At 36.4% G+C, this 23,879-nt stretch overlaps 1 protein-coding gene across 1 annotated transcript in view; it reads left to right on the forward strand.

The window, feature by feature from the left end:
* BTBD9 (BTB domain containing 9) overlaps window positions 1-18,323 on the forward strand; it is a 145,491-nt gene extending 127,168 nt beyond the window's left edge. The window contains exons 11-12 of the mRNA XM_075707239.1: window positions 12,491-12,569; window positions 17,441-18,323. Of these exons, the coding sequence (XP_075563354.1) occupies window positions 12,491-12,569; window positions 17,441-17,635 (274 nt within the window). The 3' untranslated portion in view covers window positions 17,636-18,323. The remainder of the gene's footprint in view (window positions 1-12,490; window positions 12,570-17,440) is intronic.
* Window positions 18,324-23,879: the final 5,556 nt, after the last annotated feature.

Below are 23,879 nucleotides of genomic sequence, written 5' to 3' on the forward strand. Positions count from 1 at the left end.
TTAAACGAGCCTTGAACAGAGTAGCAAGGAGTTGCGAACTGCAGTGTCTTAGTCTCCCTTGAATGTTTTTGCCATACACTTATTTCACTGCAGCTGTGTATGTGCCGTATGCATTGAAGTTTTGCTTTCCTCCGTTTTTCTGTGCAGCTGGCATGTTCTCAGCTCCTCTTCATGCAAGTTATTGTGAGGAGAATGAAGAAAACAACACAGTAACTCTGACATCAATTTGGATGTTAGCTCGGTTCTGCCTCAGAGAAAATGAGCAATACCAAATAATACCCATAGTATCAGTACCTGTTTCTCTTAGGTATTGGATTTTTCTCCCATGTCATGTCTCTTTGGAGGCCAGTAAAAATTGTGAAGCTAATGATGTAAATAGATATATGTGTTATTACCTCATAATATATCATCCAGAAAAAATACTACTTTTTTTTTTTTTTTTAAAATAGTGGTAATTAAGTATGTGTAAAATATCTGTTGCATAGTCTTCTATTTAAAATAAAAATCAAAGCAAACATTCATTTCCTTTCATGAATTCTTATTATTCATTGTTATCATTATTTTATAATTATTATTATTTATTATTACATTGACATTTCAGTAGAAATTAGAATTCCCAATGGCTTTGCCTTTTGTAATTCTTGCCAGATGATTTTCTAAAGCTTCTGTGATAAAATAGCAAGCTTTCAAGTTATTCTTATTACAAGAGATTACACTTTAAATATGAGCTAGTTCTCACTCTTTACAGATAACCACTGCTTCTACTGTAAATGCTAGACACAGGAGGGACTTTCAGTAAATGTATTTTCGTTCTGCTTTGAAGAGTGAAAAGACAGTACTGAAGGAGAGAGAGTGTGCCTTAATTGTTTTATCAACCCCCAAATATGTTTCTGCTCTTCAGACATTATTTATTTATTTATTCGTTCATTCAGTCTTTTTCTGATTGTCTTACTTCCTGGGTCGATATTCATAAAGCATGTTTGGTTTGCCCAGGAAGGGATTTGTTTTCCATATTGTGCAAGTGGATGGGATTTGGTCTATCTGGTTTCTGGCTGCTGTACTCATTCTTGCATATTCAGCACTAGCCAGTCTTTCATCTATATATTCATCTTTGCAACTACTTATCCCAACTGAATCTGACCAAGGCCACCTGCTGCCAGAATCACTGATTTTGTGCTACCTTGTAAATCGTGTAAATCACTATGATGACGTGCCGTGGTGCTTTCATGAAAAGTTGTTGCTGTCATTTATCTGTCTGAGACATGGCCTTCCTGTAGATTTCTTGTGTCCTGTTTTGATGCGTGTGACTTTTCAAAACATATTAATCCAACATACAGTTACAGTTGATTTGTCAAATTTGCATTCATTGACCACAGTTAGTTTAGAAGTTATCAATGCAAAGTCATGGGTTGGATAATCAGAGTTGTCCTTTGCATTATTTCCATGCATAGTGCTCAGCATTGCCTTCCCTTCTGACACAGCAACTTTTCTCAGTCACTGTCCGCTGAGCAATAGAGTGAAGACTTTCTGCACACATATTTGTTTGAGATTTTGAGTACCCAGTTCTAGAGCTTTTCAATAGGACTTTGTTGTAGTTTTACCTCTTTTTCTTAAAGACAATATGAATTTACTTTAAACTATTTAATGAATTACTTTACATGCACTTTGATGTTTTATGGTAAACCTGTCATTCTGAGACATCAGCCATTTCATAGGCTTTTTGTTGCGTATTTCACATAGGCGTTGGGTAGATTCAGATACACTTCAATGTCCATTGACTTTCTCAGTCAGGGTTTTTTTGTTTGTTTGGGGTTTTTTTGGTGGGTTTTTGTTTGTTTGTTTGTTTGTTTTAATATGCCAGAGACACAGCATTGCTTAGTGGGCAGAATATTTGTTGGGGGGTGGGAGGGAAGAACACACAAAATCCAAGATAATATTACTTATTCTAATATTGTCTTTACTGCTTGTTGTTAGGATGGATTTATACAAACACTGAAATTCAAAACAGTTGTGTTTCCCTGAGTCCAGGGGCCAGATTATAGAAGCATTCAGACTTCTTGGTTCTGAGAACATGTTCCCTATGTTCCATTTCAAATTATCCTTATTCTCAGCTTAATTTGATTGTCTTCTGGTACCATGCCTGTTTTCAGCACGTGCCACCAAAACAGCTACAAATGCTTCACCAGTGTTAATGAATTAGGTTTTATAGAACCAATCTTAAGTTGATAAATATAGTGTGTATATTGTAGGTAGGGGACACTGCTGGATATTGACGCTCCAAGACCTGATCTACATATTCCTGAGATTAATCATAAAACTTTGTCCTTTCTTCTTTGTACCCTTTCTTCTTGACTTAATCTGTCATCTCTGCCAGGCTAAAAAGGAAACCAGATGATATAAACACTGGTTTTCAGTGAAAGGTGAAACCTTAATGCCTTTTGAAAAGTTTAGGGGTGCTGAAAAAAATTCTGAGAAGAAGATAATTAATTATAAGGAAATGCTTGCTGAGATTGAAGGATGTAGGGTTTTGAGACACTGAGATGGATACCTGAGCAGCCCATTTCTGCAGCAACGTACTGGGTGTGTAACTGTTCCTTATAGCGTAGAGGTACAAGAAATGCATGTATTCCTTGAGAGTTATAGCGTGACTACATTGCTGTATTTTGCTTGATTGTAGTATTGTCACTTTTTAATATTAAAGATGATCAGTAAGATGGTGAGTTACACGTTGCATATTTTATCGGTACATAACCCTACTTTGGAGATGCAGGCTAAATGAGAAGATGATGGGAAATGATCACTGTGCCTTTTAAACCTTATAGATAATGCCTTGCTAGAATTAAATTTTGCTTTATAAGTAAACATTGATTTTGTCTTATAAAATAAATTGTAGTCAGAATCTTGGCTGTCTTGCGTTGCTCTGTCTTAGAACAAACACCATTGTTTTCAGTGGTCAGCCTCACTTAAATATACGCCCTGTTTGACCCTCTGTTATTTGTCATGGAGAAGCTCTTTGACTGTGTAAGAAAACGTGCTCTTAGCAGGTTTATTCCTCTTTTAACTTTATTCTGTTGTTCAGCTTTACCTCAGTGTATCGTGCCCCTCTCAGACATTTGTAAATTCTGTCCTCTTCCTTCTGTGATTGATTGCTCATACAGGCTAAGAATACTTAAATATTCCCCCCCACCCGCCATAAACATTTGGGTCCCAGTTTGGCCTAAAACATTAAGCAATTCTGGAAAAGCCTGTCGTCTTAAGAGGTCTTCGCCAACCATTGCCAACTCTGCTTAATGTAACAGAAATCCTAATTTGCTTACTAGGAGGAGAATCCTACTCCTCTTCTGCATCCTGTTAAGCAAAGTGTTTTTTTTCCAGTCAGCACAGGAACAAATTTGCAGCTTCTGAGTAAGGACTCAACAATGCAGATTACTGCTTTTGTATTATGGAATGATCCTATGGCAGTACATTGGATTGCCTTCACCAAGTCGTAATATTCTCTCTTTTGAAAATGTCTATGCATGCATGCACATACCTACATGCATGCAGGCACTCACACACATGCACACTCTCAGCACCTTGATAAAGAAATACTACTACAAAAAGGTTATCCAAGTTACAGATGTCTCCTGTGAAGCTGGCCCATTTATCTGCCTAAGATAAGAAAGGAATACCTAATACTTGAACAGTTGTTTTGTGGTTATGTTTGTTCACTTTGCAATTCATTGTTGCATAAGATCATCTAATAACCCAATGAATAGGGGATGCCCAAATGTTCATGAACTAGATGGTAGGTTACTATTTTGTCTGTATCTTACAGGGAAAATCATTAACTATATAGCAACTCTTGACATCTCCTTGTATAGTCAGGAGTATCTTGTATCCCTGTAAACCGATTTTTCTTTCTTAATGTATTTCATGCACTTCAACTACATATTTATAAAGTCATTCTGCCTTTTTCCTGTTACCTTGGTTGCTGTTTAAACAAGTTTTGCCTGTGCTTTTTTGTGCTCTTTCATCATGAGTCAAGTTTCTTCTGTTTTTAAAATTACATTTGTGAATTTTACCCATCTCTTTGTCTATAAATTTTTATGGTACAGAGTTAAGAATTAACTTCTAAAATTTAGTTTATCAGAAACTATTGGGAGGGGAAGCTACATTTTTTCTGTTCTGTAACACGGTAACAGAAGCAAAAGCTGTATTTGTTATTTTTGTCTGATTAGTTCCCTTCAGTCTCATGTCTAAAATTACAGCAATCATGGATGTGGGTTCAGTTTTTTTCCCAGGTGAGTTTCAGTATGAGGTCACAAGGCTTTGTTTTCTGACCTTGAGGTTAATAGATAATTCAGTGTGGTAGTAGAAAGGGTTACAGTTTTCCTCTCTTCCATTAGCAAACCTCAGTATGCTTGTATTGCTGTTAAGAGGAGGCACATGCTGATTTACTTTTTTCACTGTTTTATTCTTCTTAGAAGCTGTGGTTCAATTTACTGCTTTCCTTGGGGGTTTGACATGTCAATTAGATGTTATCGACAGTAATAGAAGGGCGGTTGCTCTAAATGTGAAGTTTTTACAAGTGGGCCATGAAATCACACCCAAGGGAATGTAAGAGAGAAGTGTGATAAATACAGTGTTAGGCTACATGCTACAAAGGAACTGATTAATAGGGAGCATGATTCTGTCTCAAATCTCTAAAAATAGTTGTTTATATATTTGATGTTAATCAACTATTCCATTGGTATGAAAAGTTAAATAATCAGAATAGCTTACAATCTGTTGTAGGATTATGGGGGGAGAAGTCTTCAAGGTTAAAAGCATCCCACTAGTTGTATTACTGGGTATGTTAATGGGTTGGATGGCTTTTCATATCTTTGCTATCTACGTGAACACCAGGAGCAATAACTATTGATAATGAGTAAGCACAACAAAGCCAATTCAACCTCTAGGATTGTGCAAGCTTGTCTTCTCTATATGTGCCCTGGTGTACACAAAAGTATGTCAGATGAACTCATGGATGAAGTTACTCAAGTTCACAGCCTTCATCACCACCACTGCCATCCCCCAAGGATGTATGTGTAGATACTACATGCAGAGTTCTTGCTACAGCATGGAAATTTGGCTTGTGGCATTCTGCCAGACAGTTGCCAGCAAATTGCTAATAATTTCATTTTGTGTAACTTTTTTTTAATATAAACTCTATTTCTGGAAGTACAGAATGACAACCTGTTGAAATTGAAAAAATGTGTGAGCAAGCTAAATTCTATGAGTACACAACTTATGCAGTACAAAAATGCTACTGGTTGCCTACATTGGCATATATTTGTGGATATATTTGAAAATTGGTTACGACATTTAGTTAGAAAAATAATTACTACGTTCAGTTTTACCAGTGCTCAATTTGGCTGTATTTTAACATTTTCGTTATGTAATATTCTTTCTAAAACAGCAAAAATGTCAGCACTGAAGCTGTGAAAGCAGGGGTTACTGTAAGGAGTCTTTTACAGTAGGAGCTTTATAAAGATGTCAGAAAGTCAGTATAGACTTCATTAAATATGTTTTGTCTCAGAATTTTTATTCTAATAGGTCTGCTTTATCAGGCCCACATTTGGTTTCTGCAATAAATCATATGCAATAAAACGTTTATAGCAGTTTAGTAAAGCTTTCCTATAGAGGACAGATATTTTGTTTGGATTGGTAGGAGGGACCAATCATGGGGCAGAAATAACTCCAAATTTTGTTCAGATGCTTTCAGAATTATGTCTTCCTTATCGGAAGTATATTTAGAATAAAAGCTTTTGAGGGGAGTTTTCCCAAAAGGTGGGAATACCTATTTTTACTTGTCAATATGTAAAGCCATTATGTAACAAATACTACAACAGGGGATTTTTAGTCTTTATTATTCTCACATTTATTCTAGACTCTCATTATATTTCTCTTAACCATTTTTATTACCTCTGCCGTTAGTACTTCAAGTCCTTTTGGGGTTTTTTTCCTTATTAGACTGGATAAATTATATTTGCTATCTCATCAATGGACTATTGCATAAATATAACCAAGATGCATTATTAGGTGAGTTTTGCCTCTGTCTCTGAGAGCTGCAGAGAAAAAGCTGTTACTTCTAGCTCGCACCTTCCTTGCTTCCTTAGAAGTACCATGTTTGACGGGCCACCTTTTGAGAGAGTACTGTCATGGTGACAGCAAAATAGATGGAAACTCAGTTATAGGTCTCAGTTTTGAGTTGAAGTAGACCAGAGGTAGAACTGCACTTTACTTGGCTTTAATTTAAAAACCAAAATGTACATAACCTTTGATTCTCTTTCTCATGCTTTGTCTTCCCCCTCAGTGGCTTGGGAGGCTGGATGGAAAGCGGGTGGCTGAGCCAGATACCCAGTTTGACTTCTGTGCTTTATGGGTCTGACTCTCTGAATTAGTATGTTAAATTACAGCTTTAACAGGAGAGGGAGTGTTACTTAACTTTATTTTTTAGTACTGTTATGGTGGAAAACATGTTTTTTATAGGCACTTTATAAGGTACCTGTAGACGTTTTTGGTATTTTATAAAGAAAAATTATTATATAACAATAACTGTTACAGCATTTTTAGTGCATGCTTCTGTGTTTATTTTGTAGATACTCCATAGTAGAGGTTAGTATGGTATTCATTAATAAAGCAAGGGGTGTAACACCTATCATGCAGAAGATACTACAGTACTTCTCAAGTCTCAGTTGGCTTGCTTATTTGTGCACGCCATTTTTTTATTTGGCAGAATCACGTGCTAGTTACTTGCTGTCTTGTTTACATCAGTACTGTCATCAGACCGATGTATGGAAAGACAGCACAACTCTTCTTTCCTTTTCCTGCCACCTGCTTTTACAAATATCTCCTCACTGTTCCATCATATTAAAAAAATATGTAGTCACAGTTGAAAAAGTCCACATCCGAGTAAGAAGTGTTTTGTTCCTTGCTACAGAACGAGGCATATGTGTACAAGCATTAGAAAGCAAAATGGAGGTTACTTGCTGGTAATTGCCATTTTTCAGGGTATGTCGTTCATTTCCACATTTGCTTCCAACTCTGCTCTGCTTTTCTTCTTGGAGTCAGGAACAAAAAATGGAGGTTGTACGTCACCTTGGAAAGTGAGGAGACACAATGTGCGCACACAAAATGCTTAGCCTAAAGCAAGCCATGATATGAATATGATATGGTTATTACAGCTTGCTGAATGTTAGTTACATGTAATAGGTTTCTCTTTCGTCTTACATCTTTGGCCTGAACTTGGTTTCAGCTGTAATCAGTGCTGCTCTGGTGATCCCACAATGTGGTAGTTTTCTGTAGTGCCAGTGGTTCATTAGAAAACCTCTATAAAAGATAAGCTTCCACTTCTTTCTTAATTTGTTCTTTCTGGAATAGAAGGAAATAACGGAGAAGGTCGCTATTTATATCCTATTATATGTAATAAATCTTTAGAAAGGTAGCAGCTTTTCATAGAAATAACTAGGCAAGGGTTCCAAATGCTGAGAAAAGCCATTAAATTCTTGAAGAGGTGAATTGCTATTTTGGAGCTATACATAGCTTAAGCAATAGCAAGCTATTGTTATAATTTACCTGGACGTCAGTCTTTCTTGCATTCTTCTTGCAATAGCCTAATAAAGAAAAAGACAGGACGAAACATGAAAGGGGAGGTTTCTAATGATTTTCTTCTTCCTCTGAATAGAATATGGTGAAGAGATTGTGGGATGCACAAAGCCATTGAGTTTTCAGTGACAACTGTTGTTGTTGGAGAGATGAAAGCACTTGGCCCAAGAGTCTGTTTATATGTTTGAGCAGAGAAAGTGATTGTCATTGCAAGGAGCTCTAAGTGAGACAGGCAGAGTCAGAGAATAGGAGAGCAAAAGATAATTATCTAAATTATGTTCAGGCTATTATAGAAGACGAATATAGTTAAAATGTAATTAAATATGACAGGCTTACAGGATGCAAGCATGGCTTTAGAATGCTAATCATCAATTACTGCATCTCCTTAGGGGAGCTGGGCAGAACAAGAGCGTTAGAAGTCGGGTGGTTGAGGTGAGATGTAGAGTGTTAAATAAAACACTGTAGGACTGTAACAAGGCTAATTTCTTTTGGAAAATGGAGCTGTGGTATCAGGGGACCTTCGCTAGCCAAACAACTTGTAGTGCTGCATTTCAGTTTGAGGACCCTGGTATAAACCTGAGGAGGCTGCTAGTCCCAAGTCTTCTCTTAGAGATGTAAACCTCAGCTTGAGATAGTGATTATTTCTGTTGTGAAAGTGATGTCCAGGACTGCTGCAGAATGAGCAGCAAATCTAAAATGAATCAACCAGCAAGACAGGTATGAAAGCAGAAAAAAAGGTCAACACTTCCTGAATGTTTAAAAAAGCTAAACCCTGAAAAATCAATTTGTTATAGGGTCACTAATAAGGAGTACAGAGATACAAAAAGTCCAAAGACAACAATGTTAGTTTATGGGAGAAGTAAGTTCTGATAGCTTCTTTATGACTGTGTCCTAGGTAAAGAAGGTGAAAGTATTGCCACCAGCTTGAAAGATTTGTTTGCTTGGCATATGGGGAGTAAAGGTGAAGAAATGGCACCTATTACACAGAAATATCTCATCCCAGACCAAAAATGAGGTGCTTTTGATACGTTTTAATGCTGCTGTTCCTGGACTACATTGACTTATGTATGACTCAATACCAGACCTATGTATAAAGTTTGGAGGTAATTTTTGTAGAGACCATCAAAAATGATTTTGAGGATAGAAAGACTAGCTCTTATGAGGAAAGCATAAAATAAGCACATACGCATGGCATGACTACAAAATTATTTGTGAAATAAAATTTCTACAGAGAAACTGAAGTTATTACAATAGTACCAGAAGAGATAACTAGTAGTAAAGGAGGACGACTAAAAAGAAACTTAAGGCTTACCTATGATGTTTTTAATTTAATTGAGGAACACCACTGAACAATTGTTATGGCTTGATACATAAATAGAAGTCTTACTGAATATGTTATTTCAGCAAAAAATGCAAAAAGAGGGCAGATATGCCTTGATAATGTTCTGTCAGTAATCTCTCTTCCCACATGGGTATAGTTACACTGCATAATTGTATCTGTACTGGGGAGGTATTGCTTTGTATGTATCGATGTTCCCAAATGTACTGTTACAGTCGAAACCGGTGCAACTTTCTAGTGAAGAAGGTTTGCCTTGCTTATTTCTAAAGTGACTTTTTCCAAATCCATTTGGTTTTTCTACTTTGTTTTTTCCTTTTTGCTAAGGAAATAAACTAAGAGATCTAATTTTCTCATTATCCCATCAAGTACTAATTCTCTAGTGGCAATATTCTTCAATTTTAATAACTTGAGTTTTAATAACTCTTCTAGAAATTGTCTTTAATTTTTACTTTCTTTTTCCAATGGAAAAGGAATAAAATAGACACATACCAAAACAGTAAATACTCTTAGGACCAAGTTTATTGAAAACCCTATCTCTCTGGAAGTCTCACATCCTCAGGAATTTTTTTTACTATTTTTTATCATGTTTTAATATTATTAAAAGGGTAATTATAATCCAATCCTAATAACAGCATTGTAGCAGAAAGTAAGGACTTGTAATGAAGTGGGAAGTGGAAGAACTTGGGAGCTTCCTGGAGGAGCTGATCTAGACGTGTTGTCAAAAGGATCTTCAGAGGCCTTTTTCTCAACCTGTCTTGTTATCTGTCATGCTCTTCAGCTGTATTCCCAAATACATGCATCAGCTTTCTTGTCACCTCATACGTCAGACAATGGTATTTACTGCCAGCTTTGGAAAATCTGCATTGAACTCTTGCAGTGTGTATTTGACCAGTGCTCAGAAGTACTATAGATAAATACAGACCCATTTATATTCTATTCTATGATCCCTAATTAACCTATTTTCTTGTCACAGAACACAAACTCTACTTTAGAGGCTAGGAAGGCATAGGCTCTTCTTAATAGCTTCTTTAGGATTTTAAACTCTTATTTAGAATAGCTTTAGAATATTCTCCAAGACACTAACTAGGGAAATCTTATTTTTACATCATCACTCTCCTTGCATAAAGTGTGTGTGTGTAAATGTGAAAGCGTATGCATAATGCAAACTATGGTAATGCTTTGTTATGAGAAGTAGTGTTGCAATCATCTGATTGTCCCAGCCACTCATCTTTGGGACTCTATTGGCCATGCAGATTAACTGACTGACTGCACTAGAGTAATATCAGAAGGAAACTCAGGAAGAATTGTTCTCCTGTTTAGGGAAAAAAATGTTTAAATTGTGGCAGTCTTTCAGATCTCGAGACAGTCACCAAAATAGTCCATTCTCATTTTATATTTTATTTAGAGCTTGCAGAAATAGCCTGAGCTTTAAAATAAGGAGGACGTAGCTGCATAAAGGGATATAAATAAACCATGCCGTTAGATAGATAACTGCTGTACCTCTGAGGTCTAACACAGACTGCACCTTTCTATTATGATGAGTAACTCCGATTACATCCATTACTTCATGCAGTAATAGAATCATAGATGCTTTGGGTTGGAAGAGGAAGCTACTTGAAATTAGGTCTTGATTGGGCTCATAATCTTCTTTAAGCAAATATAACCTGACAGCAGTGATAAAAGTAATAGTTGACTAAGTTAAACCCAGAAATGCTGGGTTTGTGACGACATTTTCCTACTAAGGGAAAATTCAAGTGCCTGACAAAGAGTCAGCAACCAAGCTGTTCATATGGCCAGGCTTTGGGGTGGTCTACTGGTGGCAAGTGGTGTTTTATTCCAGTTCTGCTTTAGTCCCTTATTTCTTGTATGAACACTTCTGAAGGTATTCTGAATGCATTCAGGAAAACTATCCAATGTTCTTCTTCTGTAGTGAGTTAATCAAGTTATACTTGACTACATTTTATTTCTGAAGGCTTCTGTAACGGAGTCTAGTTTTGCTAAAACGTTAAATTCTGTATCTAGCTTTCATGTTTCATGAATATAAAATAATTTAAATTCTGATGTGTTCAAGTACTAATCTAGTGTAGTGGAAGACTGGCATCAAACTGAAACCTCTAGTTCCTATTCTTTTTGTTTCTTCTGTTTTACTGTAAGTGCATGGTAGGAATTGGTGTCCTTTTCCTACTGTGTATTAGGCTACTTGAGGTGGTGTACCTCACCCAGATCAGAAGAGTATGAATGAGGAAGGAAGATTATAGTGGTCCCAGTCTGCCTCTAGTGTTCTCATTCTGGCCCAAAAAGTTGTATTACAGCTCTGGGGAGGTGGTCTGCTCTCCCCACTCCCTCTGTGTCAGGATGTGGAAATCCTCACAACCTGCACTGGGAAGAATGCTTTATGTCATTTGTAATTTACTGGAAGGACCTTGGCCCACACAAGGCTTGGCTCCTCTGCCTTCACTGCTCCACTTAAATTGGGAAGAGTTTATTTGAGTTTTTGGGTGGGTTTTTTTTCCCTAAAGCTGTAATTTTCTTTTAATCTTTCTCTGATGTTTCTCATGAGTAGTTGCCTGGTTGCAGCTGGAATAGAGTTAATTTTCTTCCTAGTAGCTGGCATAGTGCTGTGGTTTGGATTTAGCATGAGAAGAATGTTGATAACAAGCTGATGTTTTAGTTGTTGCTAAGTACTGCTTATGCTAGTCAAGGACTTTTCAGCTTCCCATGCTCTGCCAGGTGCACAAGAAACTGGGAGGGGGCACAGCCAGAAGAGTTGATCCAAACTGACCAAAGGGCTATTCCATACCATATGACGTCATGCTCAGTATATAAACTGGGGGGGGTTGGCCGGGGAGCAGCGATCGCTGCTTGGGAATTGTCTGGGTATCGGTCGGCGGGTGGTGAGCAATTGCATTGTGCATCACTTGCTTTGTATATTATTATTATCATCATCATTGTTATATTGTTGTTATTACTACTACTATTTTACTTTATTTCAATTATTAAACTGTTCTTATCTCAACCCAGGAGTGTTTCTCACTCTCACTCCTCCGATTCTCTCCCCCATCCCATCGGAGTAGGGGGAGTGAGCAAGCGGCTGCGTGGTGCTTAGTTGCTGGCTGGGGCTAAACCACGACAGTAGTTAATGGATAGATGCATTTACTTTTATTCATCTGATATTTTGTTTATCTAATACAGTCAATATTAGTCAAGGATTTTAGACTTTGATTCAGGTTTTTTTTTCTTTTACCATTTTCTTAACTTTCAGCAATAGTATGAGTATTATTCCTGCATACAAATTATAGTAGTATAAGGTATGTATGAAAACACATAAGCAGAGTCAAGGCACTTAAAAATAAAAATGAACAAGGAGTCCTGGAAATTCAGGTGTTGAAAAGTGTTTATCTATTTGCCCTATTAAGTGATAATAGTACATACTGTCACTTGAGTGGATTCTCTGTATATGTTACTGCAAGCTGTTGTGACTGTGTTTAATATTTGTATGTCATTCTGGAATTTTTTTTGTAGATCCTGGCAAACAATCACTTTTGATAAACAGCCTGCATCTTTTATCAGAATAGTCGGAACTCACAACACAGCTAATGAGGTAAGGAACTTTTAAGAAAACCTATATGCTTTGTGAATATACAACAGTACAGTTTTTCATATCTTGCAATGAAATTGATAATGCCTTCTAAAATGTACTTGCTTCATTTGTTTGCTCTGGCAATCTAGCAAAATAAGAATGAATGCTTTTCTTATTTGAGTATTTGTGAACTGTGTCATCGTCTTCCCTACAAGAGTTGAAGGGCTGTTGCCAGTCTGGGGGATATTTTGGGGGTTTTATAGACAAAGTACAGTAAAGTGTTTCTGGTTTTGACCTTTCCACGGCGGCATCAAACATTCCTATTGGGTTTGGTTTAAAATCAATCCTTATTTTGATGAATGATGAAAATACCATTTTAGTGCACTAGAGGAAGGTGTATAGTCTCTCTTACTTGGTTTTGTCACCTTTATATTATCTTTTTAATAAATAAAACATAAGAAAAAACTCATTCTTCATAAGAAAATCTTATTTACATAAGATTCTCTTATAATTAATTTTCATACCTGGTAGATCAGTTAACCAACAGTGGCCAAACCAAGAGATTTTTTTCAATTCATTTTATACAGAAAAAATGTATTTTGCCCTAACCGACCAAGTGCAATATCATCCCCTTTTTGTTTGCTTTTGCATCTGTCTTTTGTAATTGTGTGTTGTCTCAGAAGAAGTCCAGGTTTTACAGTTGACTTCAGTGAAACAATTTAGAATATGTGAATTTAAGAATATATGTAAGTCTTTGTGAGATTAGGACCTTATATGACGAGATTATAAGAGGCACCAAAAGCTGCTGCTTCTGTGTGTATGCATGCATGTCTACATCCCATACATGTAGTTCACCACAAAACATTGTACTTTCACACTTTACAATGAACTTTGGATAGCACTATTACATTTGTAGTAATTAGAGTTTGTCAACTTTAGCTGATCATATTTAGCACATGAGGTTGCTGGTTCTTAAGCATTGGAAGAATTGTCAAATAGCATTGTTTATGTCCAATTTTAGAGCAATTATTGCAAACATATGCACCACCAGATGTCAACATTAGTTCTCAGCAGACAGTTGGAAAGAAGCTGACCAATCAAGTGAACTGGGAATACATGGGGTTTTTTTATCTAAGCACTGTTTCTTGCAATGTACAGTTCAGTCTTAATCAATGAGTTCATAGAAATACAGAGTCAGAAGCTGCCTCCAGGGTGGTTGTACTTGCATGAAGAAGGCCTTTTCCATTACTGATCCATATAGACAGTCTTGTTTGCTCTCATGCCAGTCTCTGCATGTTCTCATCTCTTTAATAAAAAAGAATGAGGTGCATATGTCATACGTGTATATGTACTTGGCCTTCCTGCTTTGTATGTCGGGCCTTTCTTAAAATATCCATGAGAGGTAAACTTAGCAAATCAGCCTACAAGAAACATTATCTCCAACTTTTAATTCTTAAGGTAGCTTTAAGCCTTGGAGAGTAATGGGCTTTTAAACATAACTCTAATTTCAAATTGGTTACTATTTGCAAGGAATTTAATATCCTGTGTAGTTATTTATGTGGAGCACTGCATAACTATAGTGAAGATCAGTATGTGCAAATTGAGGTTACAGCTATTCATGTAGTGGCTCAGTGGAACTATAAACACAGTCTGCTGTTCTAGGTTTTTTTCTCTTTTGTCTTTAAAATCTGTACCCAACACTATTTTTTTTTTTTTTTTAAATTATTTCTCCTAAAGCGAGTAGAGGAAGAGCATTATCAGCATGCACATATTACTGAATTACATTTTATATATATATATTAAAGAGGTGGTCTATAACATTTTGTCATAAATACTCATTTCCCAAAGGTGGTAGCAAGATATTTTTCATACTTCCAGTTTAAATAATAACAGTGTAACCAAAGTCTTGGTTTGTTCTGGAGTCTATAGTCTCAGTAGTCTCTTCAGTAAGAACACGAACAGTTTCCAGAATTATTTGCCCACAGCTGGTTGTATTTTATGTCAAACCATTCTCACTTTAAACAAAAGATGCTAATGGCAGCATATTCTCATCAAGGAGTTCTTCTGTAGTTGGTACAAGAATATTCCCTTCTTGTTCTACTGACACATACCTTTGAACTTTGAAGCACAACTATACTTTCCAAAGGGAAGAGCTGATTTTTGGAATTGCAAAAAATCCCATAAAATTTCTCCATCTTGTGAATGATTTAATCTTTTAAACTCATCTTTTCCTTTGCCATGTTTTCCAAGTTTTGAAAGACAGGATGTTCACAAGATTTTTTTTTACCTGGCATTTGAATATTTTTTTTGTATGTTAGAACATGATAGAAGTGCAACTTTTTGTTTTCTTGAGCTTCCAGTCATCCTACTTTTATAAAGAAAAGGATTATTTTTCCTTAGTCCTTGTCATCATTTATTTGTCAGACAGGTCACCTGATACTTTGACTGTGTAAGTTTTATCTTCTTATTCCTCTTCAGTATTACTGACCTGGAAAGGACACCTAGTTGCTAATGCGAGAGCTTTATCTTACAAATCACTGCACCAGTGTTTACATACTTGGCATTCCTGCTTTGTATGTCGGACGTTTCTTAAAATATCCATGAGAAGTGTAACATGCCGTTGATCAGAGGATGATGCTGAACTGTCATCTCTGCCTTTTGAGAGAAACACATGCAGGATTGTTTGGTTTAGTAATACTGTTCTGAAATACATAATGCTCATACTGGATGGAGCAGATGAACTCAATTGTACGTCTCTGTCCTCTGCTTCTTTCACAAGCTGTATTCTCTGTATATTGAAGTATCAGAGTAACTGAAAATCATGTTGTAAATTCACAGACTTAATGTGCCAGATGCCGAGATGAGCATTAAGAGTTTAGTAAGAAAGAATCAGTAAAAATGCAAGTTACAATTTAAGAATCGGGTACTTCAGACTTTATAGGCTAGTACTAGCTAAATTTCAGTGTTATCCAAACTATATTTAAAAAAGCATGTGTCACTATGTAAAGTGAAGTTTTAAATTAGAAACACTATTGTTGTGGGATATAGTAGAAATATGGAATCTTCTGACTTGAAGACCTCCATCCCATTCATTAGACTATGCTGCCTTTCAAGGAGAGCAGCGTCTTACAGAGGTGTACTGATGAGATACTGTTCTTTTCTGCAAATCCTGATGCTGATAAATGCAGCTGGAAAAATGACAATAGCTGTTACTTTAAAAACATGGGAGCAGGATGAGTATAAAAGGGGCTTCTCAAGAAGTGTAGCCGAATGCAAAAATTGGCTTCTCAAGAACTATAACAGATGGAGAGAATTCATGCCACTGTAGAAATTAGTTCAGCTTTAGAAAAAAAACTCACCACAAGAAATGCGGAGAAAAAACATTTTGTGCACATGTGTGTATGTGTGGGTACGGATGTAGATTTGTAATCTGTTCATATGTGTATATATAAAGGCATAGGGATACATCTTTATGTGAGCATGTACATATATAGAAATATAAACATGCATTGCTATGTATCTGTATAAAAAACTGCAAGAAGCCTTACACTGAGAGGTACAAGAAAATATAATGGGCATAAAAAAAACGAGTGGCTGTGAATATTTTTTTATTCGTTTCATGTATGCTGTCAGAATTTGAATTAACTAGCTACCTCCTGAGAAAAGACCCAGGGGCTATTGCAGACATGTCATTGCAGACGTCGGCTCAATGTGCACTTCAGCAGGGATGGTCAAAAAGAATAATAGGATTTTCAGTTGCATTGAAGAAAGGCTAGAAAATATAATATTCTGTAGTCTTGTATGAATATGTAGTATACCCATGTCTTGTTTATGGTATTTGATTTTGCCCACATTAACTTGAAAGGGGCAGTAAAGAGATTACCTTTGTGAGAAGAGTTTTAAAGACATAATCTACTTGCAAGAAGAATGACAGAAGATGTCATAAAAGCATACAAAATTAAGTTAAAACAGTAATTTTAAAATTCACATTTTAATATTCATCAAGCTTTAGCTATAAAACTACCATGCATGAGAAAATAGCGAATTTTAAATCAGTATAAGAAAATATTTATTTGTTTAGTATATGGCAAAGCTGTGCAATTCATAACAATGAGAAATCAGGTGGAAAGAAGTTTTGCAACAATTTTAGAGTTCTTCCCCCTTCTCCTCCCAAGCACTTGAAGAATAAGTAGGAGTAAGTAAAGTAGAAAATAAATTGGAAAAAATGCTTAAACAGATGGTCCTCTTACTCGAAGATACAGTCACCTGTACAGTGGTCCCATGTATTGTTTGAAACATCGGAAAATGATCACTGTTTGAAATGGAATATTTCAGCTGATGAAGCAGTAGCCTCCTTGGACACTCTGAATGCCTTTCTGCATACTCCAGGATATGTCTGTAGAGTTACCATTGCTATTACAGCAGAGGGCAATCTTGACATAGAATCGTATTGCTAATGATTTACATTTCATTTCTAGCATGTATGAGCAGTCAGTCTTTTGAGGAAGTAATTAGATCATAAGATACATTTAAGACACTTAAGGTAATTGTTGTCATCCAATAGTATGTAGTAGATATTTATGCTACTTGGCAAAGAAAAAAATCGTTTACAAAATATATCTATCTGCTTTGGAACCATCTTTCTGATTTTTAGTGCCATATGTAAAGGTTGGTATAATTTGAAGGTCTTCTTTTGCTCCACTTGTATCACTTTATAACATTTATGGCCCATGGACAGATGTTGTTGACCTCATGGTGAAACATTCTAGTTTGACTAAGTACTTTGGCGCTGATCTGGCCTGGATACTTTCATATAGACTTCATCTTACTTTGATCATGCTTTTGCCAGCACTTAATTGTTTTGCTTTATCTTCATTTTTTGTTCTCTCCAGGTGTTTCACTGTGTGCATTTTGAGTGCCCAGCACAAAACAGTACCCACAAGGATGAGAGTAGTAAGGAAGTGGCAACAACAGAGGTGGGGACTGGTGGACAACAGCTTGTTTCTCGCCCTGTTCGAGCTGCAAGCACTAGTTCCTTGCATTCCCCTCCTGGATCCACCTCGCGTTCACATGCTCACCAACTGTAAAGAAGATTGAAAGGGAGCTTTTGCAGCCCCGCTGACGTTATATGGAATTATTCAGAATCTTCTTGTGCTGGCACCTTTTCTTTCTTTTTCTCTGTGAACAAAGGGGACCATGTGTGAAAGCTGGAAATGCTGAAATGGAAAAGGCTTTTCCCAAGGACATGAAGAGACTGCTTCAGTCTCCTCAATTTGTTCAAATCAGGCTCGTCTCTGAGGGGGGAGAAAATAGGTCTTCAATCTTCATCAAGTACCCCATTAACACCCTACCTCTCTAATCTAACCAAGGCAAGGAGAACAGAAGGAAATAAAAGGCAGAGCTACAGTAGAAATCTAAAATGACTCAAGCAGAATGAAAAGCATATGAAATAAGTGTGTGTTCCCTGAAGGCTTCCATTAGCAAAGAAAATGTTTATGGAACACATCAGTCCAGAATATATGTTATTTTTAAAAGTTATTCTTCATTCATATTCCTTTGTAACTAGTAATCTGTTTTCTAAATTGTTTTGACTCTGTATTCCACTTTGTCTCTTATTTTTGGCTGTAGCAAATGCTGTGCAGTAGATTAAAGAAATATCAAACATGTTTACCTGCTGAGGTGCAAATTCCCTCATTCATCAGTGGGATGACAAGAAAAGCCTTCATGATATCAACAAACTAATTAACAGATGCTATATTAATCTTGACCTTCGTTGACTTTTCAAAGTACAAAATTGTCATTTCTTACACTCAAAAAGGAAATTCCTAAATCAAGCGTCCATCCTGCAGAAAAACATATTTTTCACTCCTGAAGATGATTACTTAAATTTTACATGTATTTCTAAGAAAACTTGCAACAGATCACCAAAAATGTTTGTTTTAGAAAAGTAGAACTGCATCTGGTTGCTGACAAGCAGTTGTTCAGAATACAAAAAGAAGAATTTGCAGATACTTTTTTTTTTTCCCCTAGAAAAAAATGTTTTACAATCTGGAGCTAAAAATTCAAAGTCTGTGTGCATAAACTTTTCCCAGAATCTTGGTAAAATATGATGCTTTTACACTGTATTGTAAAAGATCTGGCTCTTTACAATGACAGAATTTGTTATCCATCTATGTCTGTCTGGATTACATTGCCTGCTGCTTTGCTTATTTGAAGTGTTTCCACACTGATGATGATGCAGTCTCTTACTCTCCAGGTCTACGTGACTTTTAGGAAGAGCTCCATGTTGGTCTTTCAGTATGGGATAAAATGATTTTGTATTAAGACAAATGCTGATGTAATTGGCAAAATTGATTAGGCGGGTTGTTACTCCTCATAAAGTATATTATATTGGAAATGTCAGCTATCCAGTTTTATGAACTTGGAATTCCTGTGGTGACAAATAGCCTTGTCAGAAAAAAACAAAGCTAGCGTAGGATAAATACGGTTTTCCTTTGCATAACCATAGTGATAAAATGAGTTATATCAACATAGCAAATAGTATGTTAATTTATCACACTACTTAATTTGAAAGAATTTCCCTGTTGGATACTGGTTGTGCTAAAAACAGGAAGAAATATAACAAGTGGTAGCAATGAATCAGTAGAAACTTCGAAGAAGAAAAGCTTCCTTTTTCTTGTTTCAAATAAAATTGATTAGGCTTTATCAATAATGTATTTTGCATTGCCAAATTGCAGTTGAGTTCTGACATTTGCATCTGGCCCCCTCCCTTCCCACTGCTGTCTTCTGACTTGTCAATGAATGTCTGTCGGTGAAGGTGCATGCCCATTGCGTAATAGAGAGCTTATAATATGTGCCACAGCTGCCTCGGACAGTCTGGAGTTCTGAGGCAGGATACTGCTTGTGCCAGCCAGCACCTCGTCTGGGATGCTGATTACCTTACGGCTTAACAGCCTTTGGAGCATGAAAGAACTGAGACCAGCTACTGGGGACACAACTCCCTTGTTTAAGTATAGGTCCAAAAAGTTGGAAATTTTTTTTTTTTTTTTTTTTTTTTTTTTTGAGAAGCAAAACCAGAAAACTTTTCTATTCTGGCTATAATCCATGCTGGAACTAGTGAGATGCATGGAGCATGTTTTGTCTTTGGTAGATAAGAAGTCCTGTGTCAGTGGTGGTGTTTCTTTGCAGTTTGATCAAACAAGTTTGCTTTTCTCAAGCTGTGGATAAGAAAAGGGCATAACTTCCTAGCTGTTAGTCTTTAGTAGTCACCATTGTAGAAAATGTTTTAAAAAAAAAAAAAAAAATTAAAAAGTTTGTGCCAGCTGTTCTGAGTCTAGGCTCTCAGAGAAAGAACAGGATTTTCAGTTTGTAGTCTTTGTGCACAATTAATTTTTGTGACACAAATAAGTCTTGTAGACTACAACCTACTGCAAATCTTTTTGATCTTGTCCTATGACTCACTGTTGAGCAGAAATATCTGTTTATTTCCCATGACATTGGCTCTCTGCCAAGAATCTGGATGAGCAGATCTGAGATTCCCAAAGCAAAAACTGTCAGGTCCTACAGACTGTCCAGTTCCCCACCCCCAAAGAACAGTCAAGCCAAAAACCAACTTTGCATTGTCCCTTCATACAGCTGAATAGAAGTTTTTATTATTAGACTGATTCTTAGTCACACATGGCCTTTCTCACAATCTGTATTTTCTTCTGTTAGAGTTACTCTTAGAACCTGTCACTGAGGTAAGTCCAATGTGGTCACAGAGCTTCCCAGGCTTTTAAGACAAGCCTTGCCACAACTTCACATTTTCTAGTGGGAATCCTTTACCTTTTTTTTTTTTTAGAAATAATGTTGAAATTTTCAGGGACCTGAACTCTGCTGGGTCTTCTAACACTACCCGCCAACAAACACCACTAATACCTGTATTGCCTAATATAGGGGTATCTCTTAAATATTGTGTCAGCAGCGTATTACTAGTGACAAAGAAAGATACTGCACAGAACTGATTTGTGGTTTGGTGTGAATGTTCTCATTCTTTCTAATAATTGTCTGTATTTATTAGCTCCCAATTTCAGATGTAGGTCTTGTATATTCTTCTGAAATCTTTTTTTTTCTTTTTTCTTCTTTTTTTTTTTTCCTTTCAGTAGAAGTAAGTTGTGCTGTTATGGCTTAATATCAGGGTTTATCAGAGTGATGAAATACTATAGTTATTCAGAACTGTGTTATCACTTACTCATATTTTATTTGCAACAGGGGAAGAGCAGAACTGACCAGGTATTCATTGCTTTCTTGTCAGGAGCTATAAAATAGACCTGTGTTAGATTTTTACATAATGGAACTAACTATATTGTCACTGTTGAGCCATTATTTCTATTTAGTAGTTTAGTATAGTTAATTTCCCAGGCCTCATTTTCTCATTTTTACTTCCATAGGTTGAATTCAGACTTAGGCTCAACTCATATGGAGCTCTAACAAAGCTCTTTCTAAAGTCTCTTTATTTAATTAACTTATTCCAAGTGCATTTAAAAGATTTTTATTCACAGAAATGTACGGCTGAATATCAACTCCTTAAAACCAATTTATCCAGGAAAATTAATTTCTGAAGTAAGCAAAAATTGTGCAGCTCTGTTTTTGAGGCATTGCCAATCAGCTCTAAAAGAAGTTCAAATGGCATGTTAACTTCTCTCATTGTAATTCCATTTAATCCAAGTCTAATGTAAAAGACAATACAGAGGGAGGAATCACCAATTTTGTTAGAGAAGGAAGTGTTCTTCATTGCTTCCTTCATTTAGAGCTTCATTTCTTTTTTTTTCCCCCATGAAAATCAGTTTTTCTTGTTTATTATGACAACGCATGAAAGAGCTCAGTGCTTCTCAGCATTGCTCAAAAATTCAAATGAATTTAATGCATCTTCATCTTAACTAACGATAACATTAAATTAGAGACTTTTCAGTTTAGTATCTGACTTGATGAGAGTTGGTTTCCATGAAGGAAAGAAAAAGATGTCTATAATTGTTCCACTCTAAATTAAGTTTTCCAACCAAATGCATGCAAGCATCTACTCATTATTCAGCGATGTTTTGTACATCTAGTGTTAGTGTGAAATTTAGAAGACAAAGTTAATGCCATTCTTGTCTGATTGTTGTGTGTTAGTAGTTCTGGTTATACAGCGATGGCTGCTCAGAGACATTCAATAAGGAATTAGAGCTTAGATGTGATTTCACAGAAAGTAGACATGCTATATGTTGCATTTCTCTGTGAAAGTATTAATTGGCTTATTTTTTGACAGGTATTAATATACTGTCAAATGGACAAGTGAAGACATTGGTAATTTTGTTGTTGTGGCTGGAGTAGTCAGCAAATAATCAGAGCCAGTAATAATTAATGTATTTAAGAGTAAATGTTTAGGCTTGTATGTCATGGTATCAGTTGCCAGAGGACTAAACCGTGCTTCAGAAATAATAATTTGTAGATCCCAGCGGATGCTTGAGGCTGGTTCCCGTCCCCTTCTCTCAGTTACTGGTGTATTTAGGTTAGAATCCTTAGTTCTCTCTGACTGATTGTTGTTGTTGTCAGTTGTACTAGTTAACTCAGATATATATAGAAGCTTCACAAAGCTTTGTTCAGGATACAGAAATAAAAGTCCTGGGTCAAGTTTTTGGAATACATAAATATTCATATATATATATATATGTATGTTAAATTGAGCTAGTAGCTAATTATTTAGCTTGAATTTAGAACAGGTTTTAAAGCTCCAAAACTTTTAAAAAAAAAAAAAAAAAAAAAAAAATTGTGTAGGCAGGTGTGAAATGCTACCATTGTCGTATGGCAGGATGCTGACTCTATTTTATGGTTGCTTAAAAAGTGCAGATGTCTAAAACAAGGTATGGGTGAGCAGGTCCAAAGCTGGCTTTTGCCCCATTGTTAAGTATTGGCAATTTGACTGTAGTGAGGTGTGTAAAATAGAGCAAGTTAAATGCTCGTCTCAAAGACAGGGGTGCAGTCTAAAGAACACACCTATATTCATCGTAGCTACCTTGTATGCTATGGCTTGCAGTGTTTACAGAGTGAGCCTTCATATGACTTTTGTTAACTGCTCAGAAAAACCCTGCAGACTTTTCTTTGGCCCTTCACAAGCTTTCTTTGCAAAGCTTTGGCTGAGGTAATGTTGAAGTCCCACCCATATTCCATGATAGAATCTGAGTCTGTGTTTGATTTTGAAAATGCTTACTAGAAAAACAGTTTTGAAGTCACCCTGCAACTTTTGTTAGGTAAAGAAAGGCCAGATGAAAAACTGTAGTATAATACAAGGAAACTGCAGGTATCTGTTATTTACCAATAGACTGACAGCCAGTACAGCTACATACCAGTTTTATAATACTGCATCTGTTTAATTACTACGATATATACAAATGGTGGAAGGCAGTGAAGAATCAGCTCCTGCACACCCTTGGCATTAGACATTATCACCCAAACAGACATCAGAGAATTATTTCTTTCCCTGTTCCTTCCAGCCTAACAGAATAATACAACTCAGTGTTCTGAAAAAAAATTATAATTGATTCGTTACATAAACTTCGTGGGAACTGAAGTTCAGATTACTTTGGCTAAAAATCTGAGTGAGTGGTGACTTCAGCCTGCACAGGCATAAACACACCTCTCCAGTGCGTCCTGCTACTTTAGGCCCTGGGCTGTCATAGGAGAGGAGAGCTGCACTGTTGGTGCACTGTAAGTACTTTTCCTCGTTAGTCCTTTTACTCATCTATTTTGTATTTATCATCTTGGCACATCTATCCTCTTTGTGCAGACACTCATCCCTCGGTTAAAAGAAGGTAACCTAGTTTCTCATGATTTTCAGAATTATCCAGTGACTCCTGAAAACTGGCAGATACACATCAACAACCTCAGTCTACATTAAGGAGTCTGAGGAATTTACAAAAATGACCTGTATGGTCTTTTACAGCAAATGCTGTGTCCAAAAAGTACCAGGTGACTCCTGAAATATCAAGTAAGTTGGGCAGTATTACTATTCAGATGAGCGTTTGTGCATCTAAAACGATGTGCCATGCAATCCTAGTGAATAGTAGTTATCGCAGCTTTTTTCTGTAGAGGAAGCAGGGAACTTGCAGACCTACCAGAATTCACTCATTTCCTTCCTATCGTTTTTGGTCTACGTCACCTATCTGTTGTCTCTGTACTCTTGAGCTATAGTTGCTAGGTGGTTTATGGTTAATACCTAGAATCCAATAAATGTGTTTTAACAATAGATGCTAAGAAGTTTTTGTCTTTACATAAAAATTTTAGATTGTGCCTTTGAAGCATGGTCAGGCCACA

Source organism: Pelecanus crispus, chromosome 3, assembly GCF_030463565.1.
Source record: "Pelecanus crispus isolate bPelCri1 chromosome 3, bPelCri1.pri, whole genome shotgun sequence".
Lineage (NCBI taxonomy): Eukaryota > Metazoa > Chordata > Aves > Pelecaniformes > Pelecanidae > Pelecanus > Pelecanus crispus.